This window comes from Podarcis vaucheri (genome assembly GCF_965113315.1).
Source record: "Podarcis vaucheri genome assembly, chromosome: 5".
Lineage (NCBI taxonomy): Eukaryota > Metazoa > Chordata > Lepidosauria > Squamata > Lacertidae > Podarcis > Podarcis vaucheri.
Window position 1 is genome coordinate 6,953,186 of NC_138763.1, and position 20,644 is coordinate 6,973,829.

General features: G+C 39.1%; 1 protein-coding gene across 1 annotated transcript in view; it reads left to right on the forward strand.

Moving 5' to 3' along the window:
- Positions 1-6,272: 6,272 nt before the first annotated feature.
- LOC309533179 (cytochrome P450 2J2-like) overlaps positions 6,273-20,644 on the forward strand; it is a 31,769-nt gene continuing 17,397 nt past the window's right edge. Inside the window, exons 1-2 of the mRNA XM_082224392.1 lie at positions 6,273-6,537; positions 7,522-7,684. Of these exons, the coding sequence (XP_082080518.1) occupies positions 6,370-6,537; positions 7,522-7,684 (331 nt within the window). The 5' untranslated portion in view covers positions 6,273-6,369. The remainder of the gene's footprint in view (positions 6,538-7,521; positions 7,685-20,644) is intronic.

A 20,644-nucleotide genomic window follows, 5' to 3' on the forward strand; every position in this document is an offset into this window, starting at 1 on the left:
ATCTTGGTGTAAATCATGAATTTTTATAAGGAATTAAATTATTCAGGAATGTTATTCTTTCACTTACAAGCAGGCACCATACATTTGCGTGAGTCCTCACTCTCCCAGATGAGCCCCCTGAGAGAGGGGGGAGGGAGGGAGGGAGAGAGAGAGAATGTACACATGCACACTTGGCTTTTCCTAAGAGTCTGGGTAAAAGTTGGATCCAGTACATATAGATCATAAAGAGGAAGCAGGAAAGACTATCACTCTTTCAAATTCCTCCTCCAGCTCTATGCACTCTTCAAGGGAGAAAAGAGGTAATCCCTCTTTTTGCGCAAGAGAGGGTTTCGGTGTGATCCAGCGGGGCTTTTCTCATATTCATTTTTTATTTTTATTTTTTTTGAAAATAATTTTTATTAACAGACCAATCAAATCACATCACATTAATTCCAAATTACAAAGCCAAATTTTAAATTTTTGTTGGGGGTACCCATATTTCAAGTTCCGAAAGGGATCCAATCATCTTGTTGCTACTGCTTTAATGTCCACAATTCTGTCCAAATGATGTTCACAATTCTATCCAATCCTTTCTTCTTGTTTTCCACATCTCTTTTTGTTGTTTTCATATATTTTTCCTTTCTCTTTGTGACCTCTGATAGTCTCCGCAAGCGAGTTGAAACAAATATTTTATAATCCTGTGTGAGTTTTTCCATTCATCCAAGAGTCATACTCAGACGGCTGCCTCTTTTCATCACCTCCATAAAAAAACACTCTTACCGTCGTTAATCTTCGCAGGTCTGTCACTCCCTTTCTCAAACTTCTGAGGAGGTTCTGCCAGGAATCCAGTATAATAACAAATCCTTAACTTCCTCCTCAGCCATCAGTCTTTCGACATAACCTGCCAACATGGCGACTCTCTTTTTATTGCTGCGTCACTCCAAAAGCCCCCACTCTTCTAGATCTCCATGAGCCAAGCCTTTGGTTATTAATTCATTTTCACACAGTTTTTACTCATCCCGCTAATGTCAATTATGCAACTGTTCTTTCTTGGGGAGGGGTTATTAGGTAATCACATAAAAGAGCAAAAGGAAAGTCCCCCCCATCCAGTCCCATTCTGACAAACGGACCCTTTAATGTTTTCTTCCTGATATATTCCTGTTAAATCCAACCCGTTGCTCTACTTCACAGAGGTCACTTCAATTAGCAGTCTTAACTCCCGTTCTTCACTTGAAATATGTGCATTTGCTTCTCCTAATTGTTTATATCAAACTCCTGCAACCAGTTCGCGCAATCAGAGACAGCGTCCGGGAGAGCCAATCCATGCAGGGGCTATGTGCCTAGTGCCTTCACCCCCGTCTTATGAACTCGGGGGTGATTTATGGCAACAGCAGGCAAGGCAGTGTTTCCCCATTCCCTTTTTTTATATATATAAATTTTTATTGGTTTTACAAAATTTTTAAAACAATACAAACATATAAAGAGACATACAAACATATATAGTTTCGTACCCTTTTTTTCATAAACCTTGTTTCTCGGACTCCCCCATACCTCCCCTTTCTGTATCCCAGTGTCCAAAGTTTTTCAGCAACTTCTAAATAGTTCTGTCAAACCTATGTCCTCTTAATCTTTCCTTCATTCTAATCTTATATCGCTGTAACCCTTTCTTTCTCAAAACCTCGACATTCTAACATTCATCCAGTTTATAGTAGTCCTTAAGGTAAATTTTAAACTTCTTCCATTCTTCTTCCGCCGTCAGCTTCCCCTGATCACGGATTCTGCCAGTCATCTCCGCCAATGTCATGTAGTCCATCACTTTCATCTGCCATTCTTCCAGGGTGGGTAGATCTTGTGTCTTCCAATACTTTGTGATAAGTATTCTTGCTGCTGTCGTAGCATACATAAAGAAAGTTCTGTCTTTCTTTGACACCAATTGGCCGACTATGCCCAAGAGAAAGGCCTCTGGTTTCTTAGGGAAAGTACATTTAAGTACCTTTTTCATTTCATTATATATCATTTCCCAGAAAGCCTTAATCTTCGGGCACGTCCACCAAAGGTGATAGAAAGTACCTTCAGTTTCTTTACACTTTCAACACTTATTATCAGGCAAATGATAGATTTTTGCTAGCTTGACTGGGGTCATGTACCACCTGTAGATCATTTTCATAATATTTTCCTTTAAGGCATTACATGCCGTGAATTTTATACCGGTGTTCCACAACCATTCCCAGTCAGCAAACATAATGTTATGGCCAATGTCCTGTGCCCACTTAATCATAGCCGATTTAACTGTTTCATCTTGTGTATTCCATTTCAGCAGCAAATTATACATTCTTGACAAATTCTTGGTATTGGGTTCTAACAATTCAGTCTCTAGTTTTCATTTTTCCACCTGGAAGCCAATTTTCCTATCTTGTTTATAAACCTCCATTATTTGATAATAATGGAGCCAATCTTGTACTTTTGGTTTCAATTTCTCATGACTCTGTAATTTCAATTTATCTCCATCTTGTTCCAAAATTTCCCAATACTTTGGCCATCCGGCCTCCATATTGAGTTTCTTCACTGCCTTGGCCTCCAAAGGTGACAGCCATCTAGGGGTTTTATTTTCCAACAAGTCTTTATATCTTATCCATACATTAAACAACGCTTTTCTGACAATGTGATTTTTAAAGGCCCTATGTACTTTGATTTTAAAGGTAAAGGTAAAGGTACCCCTGCCCGAACGGGCCAGTCTTGACAGACTCTGGGGTTTGTGTGCCCATCTCACATCTATTGGCCGGGGGCCAGCGCTGTCCGCAGACACTTCCGGGTCACGTGGCCAGCGTGACAACGCTGCTCTGGCGAGCCAGAGCCGCACACGGAACGCCGTTTACCTTCCCGCTGGTAAGCGGTACCTATTTATCTACTTGCCCCCGGGGGTGCTTTCAAACTGCTAGGTTGGCAGGCGCTGGGACCGAGCAGCGGGAGCGCACCCCGCCGCGGGGATTCGAACCGCCGACCTTTCGATCGGCAAGCCCTAGGCGCTGAGGCTTTAGCCCACAGCGCCACCCGCGTATTGATTTTATCATACCATAAATATGCATGCCAACCAAATGTATTATTGAAACCTTCTAAATCCAAGATATCTGTGTTCTCGAGGAGCATCCACTCTTTCAGCCAGCAAAACGCTGCTGCTTCATAGTACAATTTTAAGTCCGGCAGGGCAAATCCCCCTCTTTCTTTTGCATCTGTAAGTACTTTAAATTTTATTCTGGGCTTTTTGCCCTGCCAGACAAATTTCGCAATGTCTTTCTGCCACCTCTTGAAACAGTCCATCTTGTCGAGAATCTGCAAAGTTTGAAACAAAAATAACATTCTAGGCAATACATTCATCTTAATAACTGCAATTCGGCCTAACATTGACAATTTCAAATTTGACCATATTTCTAGATCTTTTTTGATTTCTGACCAACATTTTTCATAGTTGTCCTTATACAAGTTCAAATTTTTAGATGTCAGATAAACCCCTAGGTATTTCACCTTCTTAACCACTGTCAAACCTGTCTCTTCTTGAAATTTCTCCTTCTCCATGACTGTTAAATTTTTTTCTAATACTTTAGTTTTTTGTTTGTTCAGTTTGAATCCGGCTACCTGGCCAAATTGTTGGATTATCTCCAACACCCTTTTCGTACTAGTGTCTGGCTCTTGTAAAGTCAGTACTAGGTCATCTGCAAAAGCCTTTAACTTGTAATGTTTAACCCCGACCTGTACACCTTTAACCTGCTGGTCATTTCTAATCATATTCAGCAACACCTCCAGGACAGAAATAAAAAGCAATGGGGAAATTGGGCACCCCTGTCGTGTTCCTTTTTCTATCTTAAGTTCCTCAGTTATCACATTATTTACAATCAGCTTAGCTTTTTGTTCAGAATATATCGCACCCATACCATTCTCAAATCCTTGGCCTACCCCCATCCCATGAAGATTCTTTTTCATAAAGCTCCAAGAAATATTGTCAAAGGCTTTCTCTGCGTCCACAAAAATCAACACTGCTTTGGTGTTTATGTTCACCTCTAGCCGTTCCAAAATGTCTATTATATTCCTTACATTGTCTGATAAATGCCTCTTTGGGAGAAAGCCTGCTTGGTCCCTATGAATCTTCTCCATCAACACTCTTTTAAATCTTTTCGCCAAAATGTCTGCAAAAATTTTGTAATCCACATTAAGTAATGATATTGGGCGGTAGTTCTTAAGTTGAGTCTTTTCAGTCTCTGTCTTTGGTATGAGTGAAATGTACGCTTCTTTCCACGATTCTGGTGCCTTTTTTCCCTCTAAGATCTCGTTGCAGACTTCCTTTAACGGTTGAACCAACCACTCCTTCAAAGCTTTGTATTATCTGGAAGTCAGTCCATCTGGTCCTGGAGATTTGCCCAATTGCATGTCCTGAATGGCACCCTCTATCTCTTGTTCTGTTATTCTCTGGTTTAAATCCACCTTGCTTTGATGAGAGATTTTTTTGTAATCCATATTTATTAAGGAATTTATCTATGTCCTCTTCATTTTGTGGCCCTTGAGAGTAAAGTTTTTTAAAATAGCTCAGAAAACAGTTTCTAATCTCATTGGGTTTAGATATATTCTTTCCATCCACTTCTAGACTTGTAACTGTATTTAATTTCTGCCTTTTCTTCAATTGCCATGCCAGAAGTTTACCACATTTATCTGCCGATTCAAATGTCTTTTGTTTCATTTGCTTTAGCTTCCACTCAATCTCTTGATTCATCAATTCCATATATTGTGTCTGGTATAACTTAATCTCTCTCAAAATCTCCTGGGACTTTGGTTTTGATCTTAATTTTTTCTCTCCTTCTTTTATCTTTTCCAAAATCTTTTCCTTCTTCTCATTCTGCTTTCTCTTTTTTATTGAATTTTGTTGAATCAGAAAACCTCGCATCACAGCTTTACTTGCGTCCCAGATCACTCTTTTTTCCACATTGGCCTTTAGATTTATTTCAAAATAGTCCTTTAGAGTTTTTTGGGCCTTCATGTGGATCTCCTTGTCTCTAAACAGGGTGTCATTCATCCTCCATCTAAATTGACCAGTTGTTGTAAGTTTCATTTCCATCTTTACGGCGTTGTGGTCGGAGCAAGTTTTTGGGCAGAATTCTACCTTCTTAATCTTTGGAGCCATCCCACTAGTGATCCAGATTTGATCAATTCTGGTCCAGGTCATCATTGCTTGAGAAAAGAATGTTCCTTCTCTCTCAAGAGGGTTCCTCGTTCTCCATATATCTATTAGGTCCATGTTTTGGGTCATTTCAAAGAAGGTCTTCGGAAGTCTCCCTTCCTTTGAGATTGTCAGTCTTTGTGCCTTGTCCATATTTGTAGAAACCACACCATTCATGTCTCCCATAATTATCACATTGTAATCCAGATAGTCCATCAAAGTTTCATGAAGCTTCTTAAAGAATTCCGCCTTGCCTTCATTTGGTGCATAGACTCCAACTATTAAATTTTTTTCTCCTTGTGCTTGTATTTCAACTGCCAGGTATCTTCCTTGTTCATCTTTAAACATCATTTTTGGAACCCATTTCTCTTTTACATAAATCACAACTCCTCTTTTCTTAACTTTGTCCGATGAAATAAATTCTTGTCCTAGTCTTTTATTTATAAGTAGTTTCCTGTGTGCTCTGGTTACATGGGTTTCTTGTAAGCATATCAAATCCAATTGTTCTCTTTTCAAAATATGAAACACTTGACGTCTCTTCAAAGGCTTGTTGAGCCCATTACAATTCCAACTAAGGAATTGCAGGGCCATCTTGTTACTTTTCCGTTGTTCCTCCAACTGCTCCCAGTTGTTGCTCTTCCTCTGATGGTGGTGGATTGAGTCCAAACGGTAGGTTCAGAATATCTAGTGCTCTCCTTTGTTCTGCATTCCCTGGGGTAAACAAGGGACGCTGCATACTCCCATATCAGCCTCTTAATTGTCCCGTGTGAGCTGGAGAGATGGTATTGTCGGCCATCTTCCAATGCGCCCCTGGCGGCCCCCTATTCATTTTTTATTTTATGAATATTTGGTACAAAATACTTTCTCAAATATTTGTGTCACAAAATCGGTCTTAAGATAGCTTGGATTCTAATTACAATTCATCAAACACCCTCTCAATTGTGTGACCCATATAAGAATGATTATAGTGTTCAGTTGTATTACATGACTTGCAATCACATTCCAAGGCTATTACCACATGGTATCACACCCCTTGTTGCTTATTTGTTTTTAATAACTGAGCATATATAAGCAGAGAGTACTGCTGATGTCTCTGAGGAAAGCAAAAAGCCCTTAGAGAAAGAGAGTTGAACCTGACCAGGCAACCTAGAAAGAATTAAGGAGAAAGAGACAGCAAGAGAAGGATGGAAATATGGGCACTTTTGATTGCTCTGCTGGTGGTTCTTCTGATTCTGAACTCCAAGAAACTGCTCTGGTCAAACAGACATTACCCTCCCGGCCCTCCTAAGGTTCCTCTCATTGTAACCTTGTGGAACTTTGGATTGAAGATTCATGAAGATACTTTCATTAAGGTACTTACATCTTAGTTATAATTCAGTCTGATTTCAGCAATTGCTTTATCTATTTCCCTCAACAATTGTGATATTTCAGCTTAAACAATAGCATCAAATGGTAAATGCCATAAGCCTCCTTTGTAAGAAACATTAAGATATACAAATAATAGGGATAATACAAAGAATATTATTATTAATACTGAAAAGCACAAAATCATATAAAAATTGAAAATATGCATTAAAAACTACTGATCAAAAATATTTAATGTATACTGTTAAACTGAGGAAGGAGGAAAGAACACCCTCAAAGAAAGAATGGTTTACGAAAATGTTGGAATATGCAGAGATGGCAAAAATTGATAAAATATACTGATTTAGAATCTTGTAAAGAAGATTGGAAAACATTTGCAGCCTATATAAAAAGTTATTTCCCATATGTAAAGACCACAGCATGGTTTGAAGTGTAAGAAAACAGCAGAATATATTAAGAAACATGTTGGAGAGGATGAAATTAGATACGATGGAACTTTAAAATGCAATTGTATGTAATTCAAGTTATAAACATTGATGTTGGGTGAGTGGGAAGTCACTTGTTTTGTTGAATTGGAATATAATTGTTGTGCAACAATTATAACTTTCTAAATGGAAAAAAGAATAAAATATTATATTTTTAAAAAGACTGACCACGTAGGTCCTCAGCATTCATTCATGGCAGCCTCTCAACATGTAATTAACCTGCAGGTGCTATTCAATTTCTTAAGCCTGGTGTCAGCGATGTTGCTTCACTGACAGGGAATGAGAATGCAGACATAGAGAGCAAACATATAAGAGTGGTATGCAGAGGGAAGGGAGAAGCAGCAGGGAGCAGCCATAACTTGAGCTCTGGACATACGGAAGAAGCTACAGAAGGGAGGGAGACTGAAGCTCTTGTATTAAGTTGAAATATCCAACTGCAGTTTTTAAACACATCATTCCTCTCCTCTCTTTTGACCCTAATGGTAGCTGGCAAAGCAACATGGAAATATTTTCACCCTATGGACAATACATCTACCCGTTGTAGTACTGTCTGGATTCCAAGCAGTGAAAGAAGCGCTCACTGACCACTCTGAAGAATTAGACGAGCGACCAGAGACTCCTTTCCTTAGGGCTATGGCAAAAGGAAAGGGTAAGTAGTGAAGAATAAGAGTTTCTCCTGGTATTTTCCCAAGAGAAAACGTTTAAAGGGCTGTCCAGGGCAAAGGTTCTCTATTATTGTTGCACTCAAGAGGAAATGGGTTACCTAGGAGTGAACAACTAGGGGCTGAGGTCCTTTCGGTGCCCCCCCTAAAATATTTGAGGGGACCACCAGGCTCCCTCTAAGTTCATGACAATTGCCATTCTAATGGTGGGCATGAGCCGCATAATAATAATAATAATAATAATAATAATAATAATAATAAATTTTATTTATACCCCACCCTCCCCAGCCAACACCATATATAAAATAATTGATTGAAATACAACTTAAAAAACAAGATTAAAATACAACATTAAAATGCAGCCTCATTTCAGCAGAAATTCAAAAACTTTTTGGGGATGAAAATGTCAAGTCTGGTTGGGGGGGAAATCCAGACTAGTCCTATGTTGGCCAGAAAAAAGCCAGGGAAGTCCCCAAGTAGGAGTTCCATCACAGAAGGAAAAAGGGGAAAGTAAGAGGGGGAGGGAATCGACTTAATTCCAAGCCAAAAGCCAGGCAGAACAACTCTGTCTTACAGGCCCTGCAAAAAGAAATCAGATCCTGCAGGGCCCTGGTCTCATGAGACAGAGCGTTCCACCAGGCCGGAGCCAGTGTTGAAAAGGCCCTGGCTCTGGTTGAGGCTAATCTGACTTCCTTAGGGCCCAGGACCACTAGGGTGTTGCTATTTATGGACCTTAAGGTTCTCCGTGGGGCATACCGGGAGAGGTGGTTCCGTAGGTATGAAGGTCCAGGGGCCAGTGTGTCCGGGGCCAAGTCAGTGTGGCCATCCATCAGCAGATAGTGCTGAGTGTCATCAGCATATTGGTGACTACCCAGCCCAAAGCTCCGGACAATCTGGGCAAGAGGCCGCATAAAGATGTTAAAAAGCATTGGGGAGAGGATTGCGCCCTGTGGCACTCCACACACCAAGGATTGGCGTGAGAACATCTCCCTCCCTGGCGCCACCCTCTGTCCCTGACCAGCCATTTACGGGCTATGCTCTGTATCCCCACGTGGGTGAGGCGGTGGTCCAGAAGATCATGATCAACCATGTTGAAAGCTGCTGACAAATCTAAGAGAATCAGCAGTCCCGACCCGCCTCAATCCAGTTGTCTACGGAGATAATCTGTTAGGGCGACCAGAGCCATCTCGGTCCCGAAACCAGGACGGATCCCGGACTGAAATAGATCTAAAGCTGATGTTTCCTCCAGAAACCTACCAAGCTGTTCAGCAACCGCTCTCTCAATTACCTTACTCAGATATGGAAGATTTGAAACTGGGCAGTAATTGGATAAATCTAAAGGATCTAGTGAAATTTTCTTTAAGAGCAGACACACCACTGCTTCCTTCAGCTGCCCTGGGAATGTCCCCATGCCAAGGGACAAATTGATAATTTCAACCAGGGGGATCCATGCAACATCTGGGCACATCCTAATCAGCCAAGACGGGCATGGATCAAGGAGACAAGTGGTGGGCCTACCAGCTCAGAGGAATCTATCCACATCAGCAGGGAGTATGCAATCGAAATGATCCAACACTGGACCCAAAGACTGTCAAGGGGCCTCCAGTTCTGTCACTGTATCTAAATTGGCAGGGAGGTCATGGCGGAGCAACAGGACTTTCTTTTTTTTATAAGATATTTATTAAAGTTTCAGCATATTACAAAAATAAGAGAAAAAAAGTAAAAGAAAAGAAAAAAATGAAAACGAAAATACAAAGTAAAAACAGTTAAAAACAAATCAATCTTTCCATACCTTATCATTCATTTGCTTGTTTCCCTGACCTCCTCACACCTCCCTTTTTTGTATTCCAGAACAATTAGTTAGTTCAGCAATTCCTTTCCCTCTTTGATTTTATCTTAATCTTTTATCTTAGTATATTATAACTTTAGATTATCATCTGTTAACAATCCATTTTTACATATTCCTTTATAACATTGCTGCTAAAAACCACTTAACTTCAATCCAACATCATTCTAACATTCTTTAATTTTACAGTGTTTTTGTAAATAGTTTTTAAATTTCTTCCAATCTTCTTCCACCAACTCTTCTCCCTGGTCTCGGATTCTGCCAGTCATTTCCGCCAGTTCCATATAGTCCATCACCTTCATCTGCCATTCTTCCAGAGTGGGTAAATCTTGTGTCTTCCAATACTTTGCAATAAGTATTCTTGCTGCTGTTGTAGCATACATAATGAAAGTTCTATCCTTCTTTAACACCAATTGGCCAACCATGCCCAGGAGAAAGGCCTCTAGTTTCTTCAGAAAGGTATATTTAAATACCTTTTTCATTTCATTATAAATCATCTCCCAGAAAGCCTTAATCCTTGGGCACGTCCACCAAAGGTGAAAGAATGTACCTTCAGTTTCTTTACATTTCCAACATTTATTATCGGGCAAGTGATAGATTTTTGCAAGCTTGACTGGTGTCATGTACCACCTGTAAATCATTTTCATAATATTCTCTCTTAAGGCATTACATGCTGTAAACTTCATACCTGTGGTCCATAACTGTTCCCAGTCAGCCATCATTATGTTATGTCCAACATCTTGTGCCCATTTAATCATAGCAGATTTCACCGTTTCATCCAGAGTATTCCATTTCAACAGCAAGCTATACATCTTTGACAAAATCTTGGTTTTGGGGTCTAACAGTTCTGTTTCCAATTTTGATTTTTCCACCTGGAAGCCAATTTTCTTATCCAAATTATATGCCTCCATTATCTGATAATAATGAAACCAATCTCACACTTTATCTTTTAGTTTTTCAAAACTCTGCAATTTCAATTTGTCTCCCTCTTGTTCCAAAATTTCCCAATATTTCGGCCATTTGGCCTCCATATTGAGCTTTTTCTGAGCCTTCGCTTCCATCAGTGACAGCCACCTTGGGGTTTTATTTTCAAGTAGGTCCTTATATCTTATCCAGACATTAAACAATGCTTTCCTGACAATATGATTTTTGAATGCTTTATGTGCTTTGACCTTATCATACCACAAATATGCATGCCATCCAAATACATTATTAAAACCTTCTAAATACAAAATGTCTGTGTTTTCAAGAAGCAGCCATTCTTCCAGCCAGCAAAAAGCTGCTGATTCATAATAAAGTTTAAGGTCTGGCAGGGCAAACCCACCTCTTTCCTTTGCGTCCGTTAGTATTTTAAATTTTATTCTAGGCTTCTTGCCCTGCCAGACAAATCTAGAGATATCTCTCTGCCACTTCTTGAAACAATCCATTTTATCCAAAATTTGCAGTGTTTGAAACAAAAACAAAATTCTAGGCAGTACATTCATTTTTATCGCAGCAATGCGGCCTAGCAGTGAAAGCTTCAAATTTGACCAAATTTCTAAATCTTTTTTCACTTCAGTCCAGCATTTTTCATAATTGTTTTTAAATAGGTTCCCATTTTTAGCTGTCATGTTAATCCCCAGGTATTTCACTTTCTTAACCACTGTTAAACCTGTCTTATTCTGAAACCTCTCTCTCTCAATCGCTGTTAAATTTTTCTCTAAGATCTTTGTTTTTAACTTATTCAGTTTAAATCTTGCAACCTGACCAAATTCTTGAATCAGTTCCAAAACTCTTTTAGTACTAGATTCTGGCTCCTGTAATGTCAATACTAAGTCATCTGCAAATGCTCTCAATTTGTACTGTTTAGCTCTGACTTGTATACCTTTAACCAATTGGTCCTTCTAATCACATTCAGCAGGACCTCCAGGACCGAAATAAAAAGCAATGGGGAGATTGGGCAACCTTGTCATGTCCCTTTTTCTATCTTAAATTCCTCCGTCACCATGTTATTAACAATTAAGTTAGCCTTTTGTTCTGAATAAATTGCACTCCCAAAGCAATTGGGAACCTGTAGGTTCTTCTTCATAAAACTCCAAGAAATGTTGTCAAAAGCTTTCTCCGTGTCCACAAATATCAGAACTGCCTTGGTATTAATATTCACTTATATTTTTTCTAAAATATTGATTATGTTTCTCATATTATCAGACAAGTGTCTACCCGGGAGAAAGCCTGCTTGATCTCTATTTAGCAAAAATATCTGCAAAGATTTTATAATCCACATTAAGCAGTGATATGCGGCGGTAGTTCTTGAGCTGCGTCTTTTCAGTCTCTGTTTTCGGTATAAGTGTGATATACGCTTCCTTCCACGACTCTGGTGCCCTTTTCCCATCCAATATTTCATTACAGACTTCCTTTAAATGTTGTACTAACCATTCTTTTAAAGATCTGTAGTACCTAGAAGTCAGTCCATCCGGTCCTGGAGATTTACCAAATTGCATATTCTGAATGGCACCTTCTACCTCCTGTTCAGTTATTTTATAATTCAACATTAATGTGTTTTTCTTTTTTTTATAAGATATTTATTAAGGTTTTTTGAAATATTACAGTAAAAATGAAAAAGAAAAGAGAAAAAATACAAAATAGAAACAGTTAAAAACACACATATTTTCTATTACTTATTTTCCTTTAGCTTGTTTCCCGGACCTCCTCGTACCTCCATTTTTTGTATTCCACTTCAATTTATTGGTTCAGCAAATCCTTACCATTAGATTTTAACCCATTTATAACCCTTTTTTCATATTCTCTTAGAGCATTACAGCTGGAAACCGCTTAATTACTATCCAACATCATTCTATCATTCATTAATTTTACAATATTTCTGCAGATAGTCTTTAAATTTCTTCCAATCTTCTTCCACCGACTCTTCTCCCTGGTCTCAGATTCTGCCAGTCATTTCTGCCAATTCCATATAGTCGATCACCTTCATCTGCCATTCTTCCAAAGTGGGTAGATCTTGTGTCTTCCAATAATTTGCAATGAGTATTCTTGCTGTTGTTGTAGCATACATTAAAAAAAATTCTGTCCTTCTTTGGCACCAATTGGCCGACAATGCCCAGGAGAAAGGCCTCTAGTTTCTTCAGAAAGGTATATTTAAATACCTTTTTCATTTCATTATAAATCATCTCCCAGAAAGCCTTAATCCTTGGGCACGTCCACCAAAGTGAAAGAATGTGCCTTCAGTTTCTTTACATTTCCAGCATTTATTATCAGGCAAATGATAGATTTTTGCAAGCTTGACTGGGGTCATGTACCACCTGTATATCATTTTCATAATATTCTCTCTTAGGGCATTACATGCCGTAAACTTCATACCTGTGGTCCATAACTGTTCCCAGTCAGCAAACATGATATTATGTCCAACATCTTGTGCCCATTTAATCATAACAGATTTCACTGTTTCATCCGGAGTATTCCATTTCAACAGCAAGTTATACATTCTTGACAAATTCTTAGTTTTGGGTTCTAACAGTTCTGTTTCTAGTTTTGATCTTTCCACCTGGAAGCCAATTTTCTTATCCAAATTTTATGCCTCCATTATCTAATAATAATGAAGCCAATCTCTCACTTTGTTTTTTAATTTCTCGAAACTCTGCAATTTCAATTTGTCTCCTTCTTGTTCCAAAATTTCCCAATATTTCGGCCATTTGGCCTCCATATTGAGCCTTTTCAGAGCTTTTGCATCCATTGGTGACAGCCACCTTGGGGTTTTATTTTCCAATTAATCCTTGTATCTTATCCAAACATCAAACAGTGCTTTCCTGACAATATGATTTTTGAATACTTTATGTGCTTTGACCTTATCATACCATAAATATGCATGCCATCCAAATACGTTGTTAAAACCTTCTAAATCCAAAATGTCTGTATTTTCAAGAAGTAGCCATTCTTTCAACCAGCAAAAAGCTGCTGATTCATAATAAAGTTTAAAGTCTGGCAGGGCAAATCCACCTCTTTCCTTTGCATCAGTTAATATCTTAAATTTTATTCTGGGCTTCTTGCCCTGCCAGACAAATCTAGAGATATCTCTCTGCCACTTCTTGAAACAATCCATTTTATCCAAGATTTGCAGTGTTTGAAACAAAAACAACACTCTAGGCAGTACATTCATTTTTATCACAGCAATACGACCCAACAATGAAAGCTTCAAATTTGACCAGATTTCTAAATCTTTTTTCACTTCCATCCAACATTTTTCATAATTATCTTTCAATAAGTTCCCATTTTTGGCTGTCATATTAATCCCCAATGTCAGGGGTTCAGGAGCAGAGGCGCGGGAAAGGGAGGAAACAGAGAGCAAGGGGGAGGAGTCCGAAGGAAAGATGAGTGATGACGACGACCCGAGATCTCCGAGTCTTTCCAGTGAATCGGAAGATTCACAGAAAGGGGCGCCAGTGGCCAGAGCAAGGGGGGAGCCTAGGGGGACACCCCAGGAAGAAGGGACCAGAGGGGAGTCAGAGAGCAGCAGTTGGAAGTCGGGGCCAGCGTCCCCAACAGAGCGCAGTGGAGAGGAAGGGCGCCAGGTATCGGGATCCGGCGGCTCGCCGCAGGGGGGAGGGTATGAGTCAGGAGTGGCTACACCTCCATCAGGGAGCGAAGAAACGGTCAAGCGGAAAGTGGAAGGTTGGGCGCGCGCGCCAAGTTCAAATGCACAGGAAGGCGGCACAGTAAGCAGCCCGGAAAGGGAGCCAGGTCCTAAAGCCCGCCGCAAGGAGACAGAAGGGTCCGGGGGGTCAGCGTCAGAAGAGTCTAGGAAGGAAGAGACCACGGGGGGCAGAGGGACCCAGAGAAGGAAGGAAAGGCGGAAGAGGTGGAGCAAGGCTAGGGTATTAAGTTGGTGTACAGGAGGTGGGGACTCAGACGGAGCTTCGCCGGTCTAGCTTCTAAGACGTAGAGCTGCACGCTGCAGCTTGGAAATGGAAACTGTAACTCAATAAAGACTTTTATAAAGTGAACGCTGGCTAGCGTGATCCTCTGTGAGCTGGGATCTGGAAGCAGCTCTGACACCCAAGTATTTCACTTTCTTAACCACGGTCGGGCCTGTCTCATTCTGAAACCTCTCTCTTTCAATCAGTGTTAAATTTTTCTCTAAAACCTTAGTTTTTAGCTTGTTCAGTTTAAATCCTGCCACTTGACCAAATTCTTGAATGAGTTCTAAAACCCTTTTCGTACTAGATTCTGGCTCCTGTAACGTCAATACTAAGTCATCTGCAAATGCTCTCAGTTTGTACTGTTTGGCTCCGACCTGTATACCTTTAACCAACCGGTCCCTTCTAATCATATTCAGCAGAACCTCCAGGACCGATATAAAAAGCAGTGGGGAGATTGGGCACCCCTGTCGTGTCCCTTTTTCTATCTTAAATTCTTCCGTCACCACATTATTTTACAATTAATTTAGCCTTTTGTTCAGAGTATATTGCACCTATACCATTTTCAAAACCTTGGCCTATACCCATCCCCTGTAGGTTCTTCTTCATGAAACTCCAAGAGATATTGTCAAAAGCTTTCTCCGCATCCACAAATATCAGAACTGCTTTAGTGTTTATATTCACTTCTAGTTTTTCCAAAATATCAATTATATTCTTCAAATTATCAGACAAGTGTCTTCCCGGGAGAAAGCCCGCTTGGTCTTTATGAATCTCTTCCATCAATACTTTTTTCAATCTCTTGGCCAAAATGTCTGCAAAGATTTTGTAATCCACATTAAGTAGAAGAAGAAGAAGAAGAAGAAGAGTTTGGATTTGATATCCCGCCTTTCACTCCCCTTCAGGAGTCTCAAAGCGGCTAACATTCTCCTTTCCCTTCCTCCCCCACAACAAACACTCTGTGAGGTGAGTGGGGCTGAGAGACTTCACAGAAGTGTGACTGGCCCAAGGTCACCCAGCAGCTGCATGTGGAGGAGCGGAGACGCGAACCCGGTTTCCCAGATTACGTGACTACCGCTCTTAACCACTACACCACACTGGCTCTCTAAGTAACGATATAAGGCAGTAGTTTTTAAGCTGAGTCTTTTCAGTCTCTGTTTTAGGTATAAGTGTAATGTACGCCTCTTTCCACGACTCTGGTGCCCTTTTCCCCTCCAAAATTTCATTGCAGACTTCCTTCAAAGGTTGCAATAACCACTCTTTCAAGGATCTATAATATCTAGAAGTCAGCCCATCCGGTCCTGGAGATTTGCCCAATTGCATGTTTTGAATGGCACCTTCCACTTCCTGTTCAGATATTTTATAGTTCAGCATTAATTTACTTTCTTGAGAGATTTTTTGTAATCCATTTGTCTTCAAGAATTGGTCTATGTCCATTTCTTTCTGTGGCCCTTGCGTGTATAGTTGTTTAAAGTACCTCTGGAAACAGTTTCTAATCTCAATTGGGTTGTGTATATTCTTTCCTTCCACTTCTAAGTTTGTAATAGTATTTAATTTTTGTCTTTTTTTCATTTGCCAGGCCAACAATTTCCCACATTTATTAGCTGATTCAAATGTTTTTTGTCTCATTTGTTTAATTTTCCATTCTATTTCCTGATTCATCATTTTCATGTATTGTACTTGATATAATTTTATTTCTCTCAGAATCTCCTGAGACTTTGGTTTTGCTCTCAATTTCTTCTCACTTTCTTTTATTTTCTCCAAAATTTTATTTTTCTTCTCATTCTGACTTCTCTTCTTTATTGCATTCTGTTGTATCAAAAACCCTCTCATGACCGCTTTGCTTGCGTCCCAAATTACTCTTTTTTCTACATTAGTGTTCATATTCATTTCAAAATAGTCTCTCAAAGTTTTTTGGGCCTTTTTGTATACTTCTTCATCTCTAAATAAGGTGTCATTCACCCTCCATCTGAAGGATCCGGTTGATATTTGTATCATCTCCATCCTTACAGCGTTATGGTCGGAGCAGATTTTTGGGCAGATTTCTACTTTCTTTATCTTTGGTGCCATTCCTCTAGTTATCCATATTTATTCAATTCTAGTCCATGTCATCTTGGCTTCAGAAAAGAAGGTTCCCTCTCTTCCCAAGGGGTTCTTTACTCTCCAAATGTCCACTAAGTCCATATTGTCTGTCATCTCAAAAAATGTTTTTGGTAGTCTACCATCCTTGGTAACTACCCGTCTTTGTGCCTTATCCATGTTTGTAGATACTACTCCATTCATGTCCCCCATCAAAATCAAATTATAATCCAAATAGTCCAGTAAAGTCTCATGCAACTTTTTAAAGAATTCAGATTTCCCCTCTTTCGGTGCATAAATTCCTACAATCAAAAATTTCTCTCCTTGTACTTGAATTTCAATTGCCAAAAATCTGCCTTGTTCATCTTTAAAGATTAATTTCGGTAATAGTCTCTCCTTTGCATATATCACAACTCCTCTTTTTTTAACTTTGTCAGATGAGATAAACTCCTGTCCCAATCTTTTATTAATCAGTAGTTTCCTGTGTAGCCTTGTTATATGTGTTTCTTGTAAACAAATCAAGTCCAATTGTTCTTTTTTTAATAGATGAAAAACACTTTTTCTCTTTCGAAGGGAGTTCAAACCATTACAATTCCAGCTTAACAGTTGCAGAGCCATGATGGGGTTACTTCACTTTACCTCCAATTGCACCGAGTGTCTGTTCTTATTCTGTAGATGGTGTCTATTTCTCTGGGCCGTGCAATCCCAAAGATAAATTTGCTATGTCTAGTATGCCTTTTGGCTCTTCTCCAGATTCCACTTCTTTCTGTAGGTCTTCTTCGTAATCTTTCAAGAACCTGTCTTTGTCATTGACTGATTTTATTTTTATCTTTCTTCCTTTGTATTTAAAGGAGAGGCCTTGAGGAAATTCCCACCTGAAAAAAAATCTATTTCTTTTCAACAGGGCAACTAGATCTCCGTAGTTAAACCTTAAGTCCAAAAGATGTTTTGGAATGTCCTTAAATATCACCACACTTGAGTCGTAAATTTCCAAAGTCTTATGATAGTGCAAATTCAAAATTTTGTCTCTCTCTTCTTTTGTTCGAAAAGTAATCAAACAGTCCCTCACCTTGTTCCTGCTTTGTTCTCTTCCAAGTCTAAATGCCTTCACTATCTTAAATTCTTCCTTCCCCAAGTCCTGTTGCCAAAAGTCTGTAAATTCCTGTGTAAGAAAGTCAGCCAGGTTATATTTCTCCCGTTCTGGTACAGCCCTGATTCTTAAATTTCTTTGTCTCTCTTTCAATTCAATCATAGACAATGTCAAATCGTGGTTCTCCAATTTCTTATATACTGGTGGTATCTTCTCTTGAATAGCAGTTGCAATATCTTTTGCTTCTTCAGCTATCTTTCAGGTCGAAGCAGATTCCTGTAATAATTTTTCAATAGACTCTGTGTTGGTGTTCACCTTCTGTCCCAAATTATTAATACTTGTAGTATTCAGATCAATTTTACCTGATGCTTCAGCTACTTGTTTATTTGTCTCTGCTACCTGCTTAGCTAAATTTTCCAAAGATTCATTAATTTTTCCAAGTGCATGTGCCAAAACATCTTTGGACGACATAACTTTTGGTTTGACCTGTAGGAGTGTGGCCCCTGATGTTCCAGATGCTCCAGATGTTGAAGCCCTTCGCTGCTGCGCAGTATCTATCCGATAGTGTCTGCCAGACCTAGTAGTTTTTTCCTGCGCCAGCTCTATCTTTCCTTTTTCATCTGCCATAACACTCTCATAAGAATTCAAGGTCGCTCCCACAGTTGAAAGTTTGTTTTGGAATGGAATTTTCCTCTAACCCAGTTGTTATTGTAACAATATCCAGCCTCCTCTAGGGGGACACAGTAACAGCCAAAACTTGCAACTTTTAAGAACAAAGATGGTCTTTATAAGTCCCCCAATTCACTTAAAAACAACAGTTTCAGTGCACCTGAACAGTTACTTTAAAGGCAGGAGAAGTCCAGAAACACTGTATCTCTTCTGCAGAGTTCGCTGTCAGAAATCCTCTGCTTACCGCTAGGCTTTCCAATGAGCGGCATTCCTTGTCTAGGGGCAGTCCGTTCCCAGGTTTTAAGCAGCAGATTTTAGCTAATTCAACATTACTTTGTTTTCTTGAGAGATTTTTTGTAATCCATTTATTTTCAAAAATCGATCTATATCAATTTCTTTCCGTGGCCCTTGTGTATATAATTGTTTAAAGTACCTCTGGAAACAGTTTCTAATCTCACCAGGGTTCTGTATGTTCTTTCCTTCCACTTCTAGATTTATAATAGTGATTAGTTTTTGTCTTTTTTTATTTGCCAGGCCAACAATTTCCCACATTTATTAGCCGACTCAAATGTCTTTTGTCTCATTTGTTTAATTTTCCATTCTATTTCTGATTCATCATTTTCATATATTGTACTTGATATAACTTTATTTCTCTCAAGATCTCTTGCGACTTTGGTTTTGCTCTCAATTTCTTCTCACTTTCCTTTATTTTCTCCAAAATTTTATCTTTCTTCTCATTTTGGATTCTCTTCTTTATTGCATTCTGTTGTATCAAGAACCCTCTCATAACCACTTTGCTTGCATCCCAGATTACTCTTTTTTCAACATTAGTGTTCATGTTTGTCTCAAAATAGTCTCTCAAGGTTTTTTGGGCCTTCTTAGTCACTTCTTTGTCTCTAAATAAGGTGTCATTCATCCTCCATCTGAAAATGCCAGTTGGTGTTAGTTTCATCTCCATCTTCACGGCATTATGATCGGAGCAGGTTTTTGGACAAATTTCCACTTTTCTTGTCTTTGGTGTCATTCCTCTAGTTACCCATATTTGGTCAATTCTTGTCCATGTCATTTTGGCTTCAGAGAAGAAGGTTCCCTCTCTACCCAAGGGATTCTTTGTTCTCCAGATTTCAACTAAGTCCAAATTGTCTGTCATCTCAAAAAAATGTTTTCGGTAGTCTACCATCCTTAGTGACTACTTGTCTTTGTGCCTTATCCATATTTGTAGATACCACTCCGTTCAGGTTGGGGTGAGGCCACAGCTAACTGACCATACGTGGGCCGAATGGACTATACCATGGCCACAAATCCAGATGCTTCTGAGAACGGCTGAGAATAAAGGAAAGTAAAAAAATAAAAATAAAAAAATACAGATAAGTCGAGGTAAAGGAGCAGAGCGTATTCTTTTTTTTCTTCCATAAATTTTTATTCATATTTGCACATATATACAGGAAAAACATAAACAAAAAATCCACCACATACCTTATACAAATTATATCCACTTCACAAATCATAAATAAAATATATAACTGAGTTAGTCTCAACTGAGCCTTGGACTTCCCTCCACTCCTTTGGTAAGTATCGAATAAATTATATAGTCGCATACTTTTTAACTCTTTTACATAGGCCTTTCCCGCTGTTAGAGTTATTTCAACCCCGCCAGTGTCACCTGAGATTTAGATTCCATATACATTAAATATTTCTTCCAATTATCGTGAAATTTCTGTTCGTCTTGGTCCCTTAATCTTCCTGATATTCTATCAAGCTCAGCATAATTTATCATTTTAACCTGCCACTCACTTATGTTAGGTATTACTTCTAATTTCCTTTTGCAAATGAATTTTTATTGTTTTCCTTACATATTCTTTTCCAACAAATTGTAATAGCACCATACATTTCCTTTGACTCTGCCAAGTCACAACCCCCCTCCCCCCCCACAACTGGTATATTTATCCTCTTTCCATCACACACATCATTCTCAAGTTAGTACTATTATACATTGGAGGTATTATGTCAATCCTGCTAGTGTCTTGACCTCTTTACAATTCTTCTTTAAGTATTCAATAAATTTACTCCAGTTATTTTGGTATCTTTGATCTCCCTGGTCCCGGATCCTCCCTGACAGTTTGGCAAGTTCTGCATATTCTGTCAACTTCGCCTGCCACTCCTGTATAGTTGGTATATCTTGTACTTTCCATCTTTGGGCCAGAAGGGTCCTCGCGGCAGCTGTAGCATACATGAACAAATTTTGATCTTCTATTTTAATTTCTGTTCCTATTAAGCCTAATAGACACGCCTCTGGTCTTTTGGGAAAAGTATATCTAAATATTTTTTTTGAGTTCATTATAAATTGCTTCCCAAAATT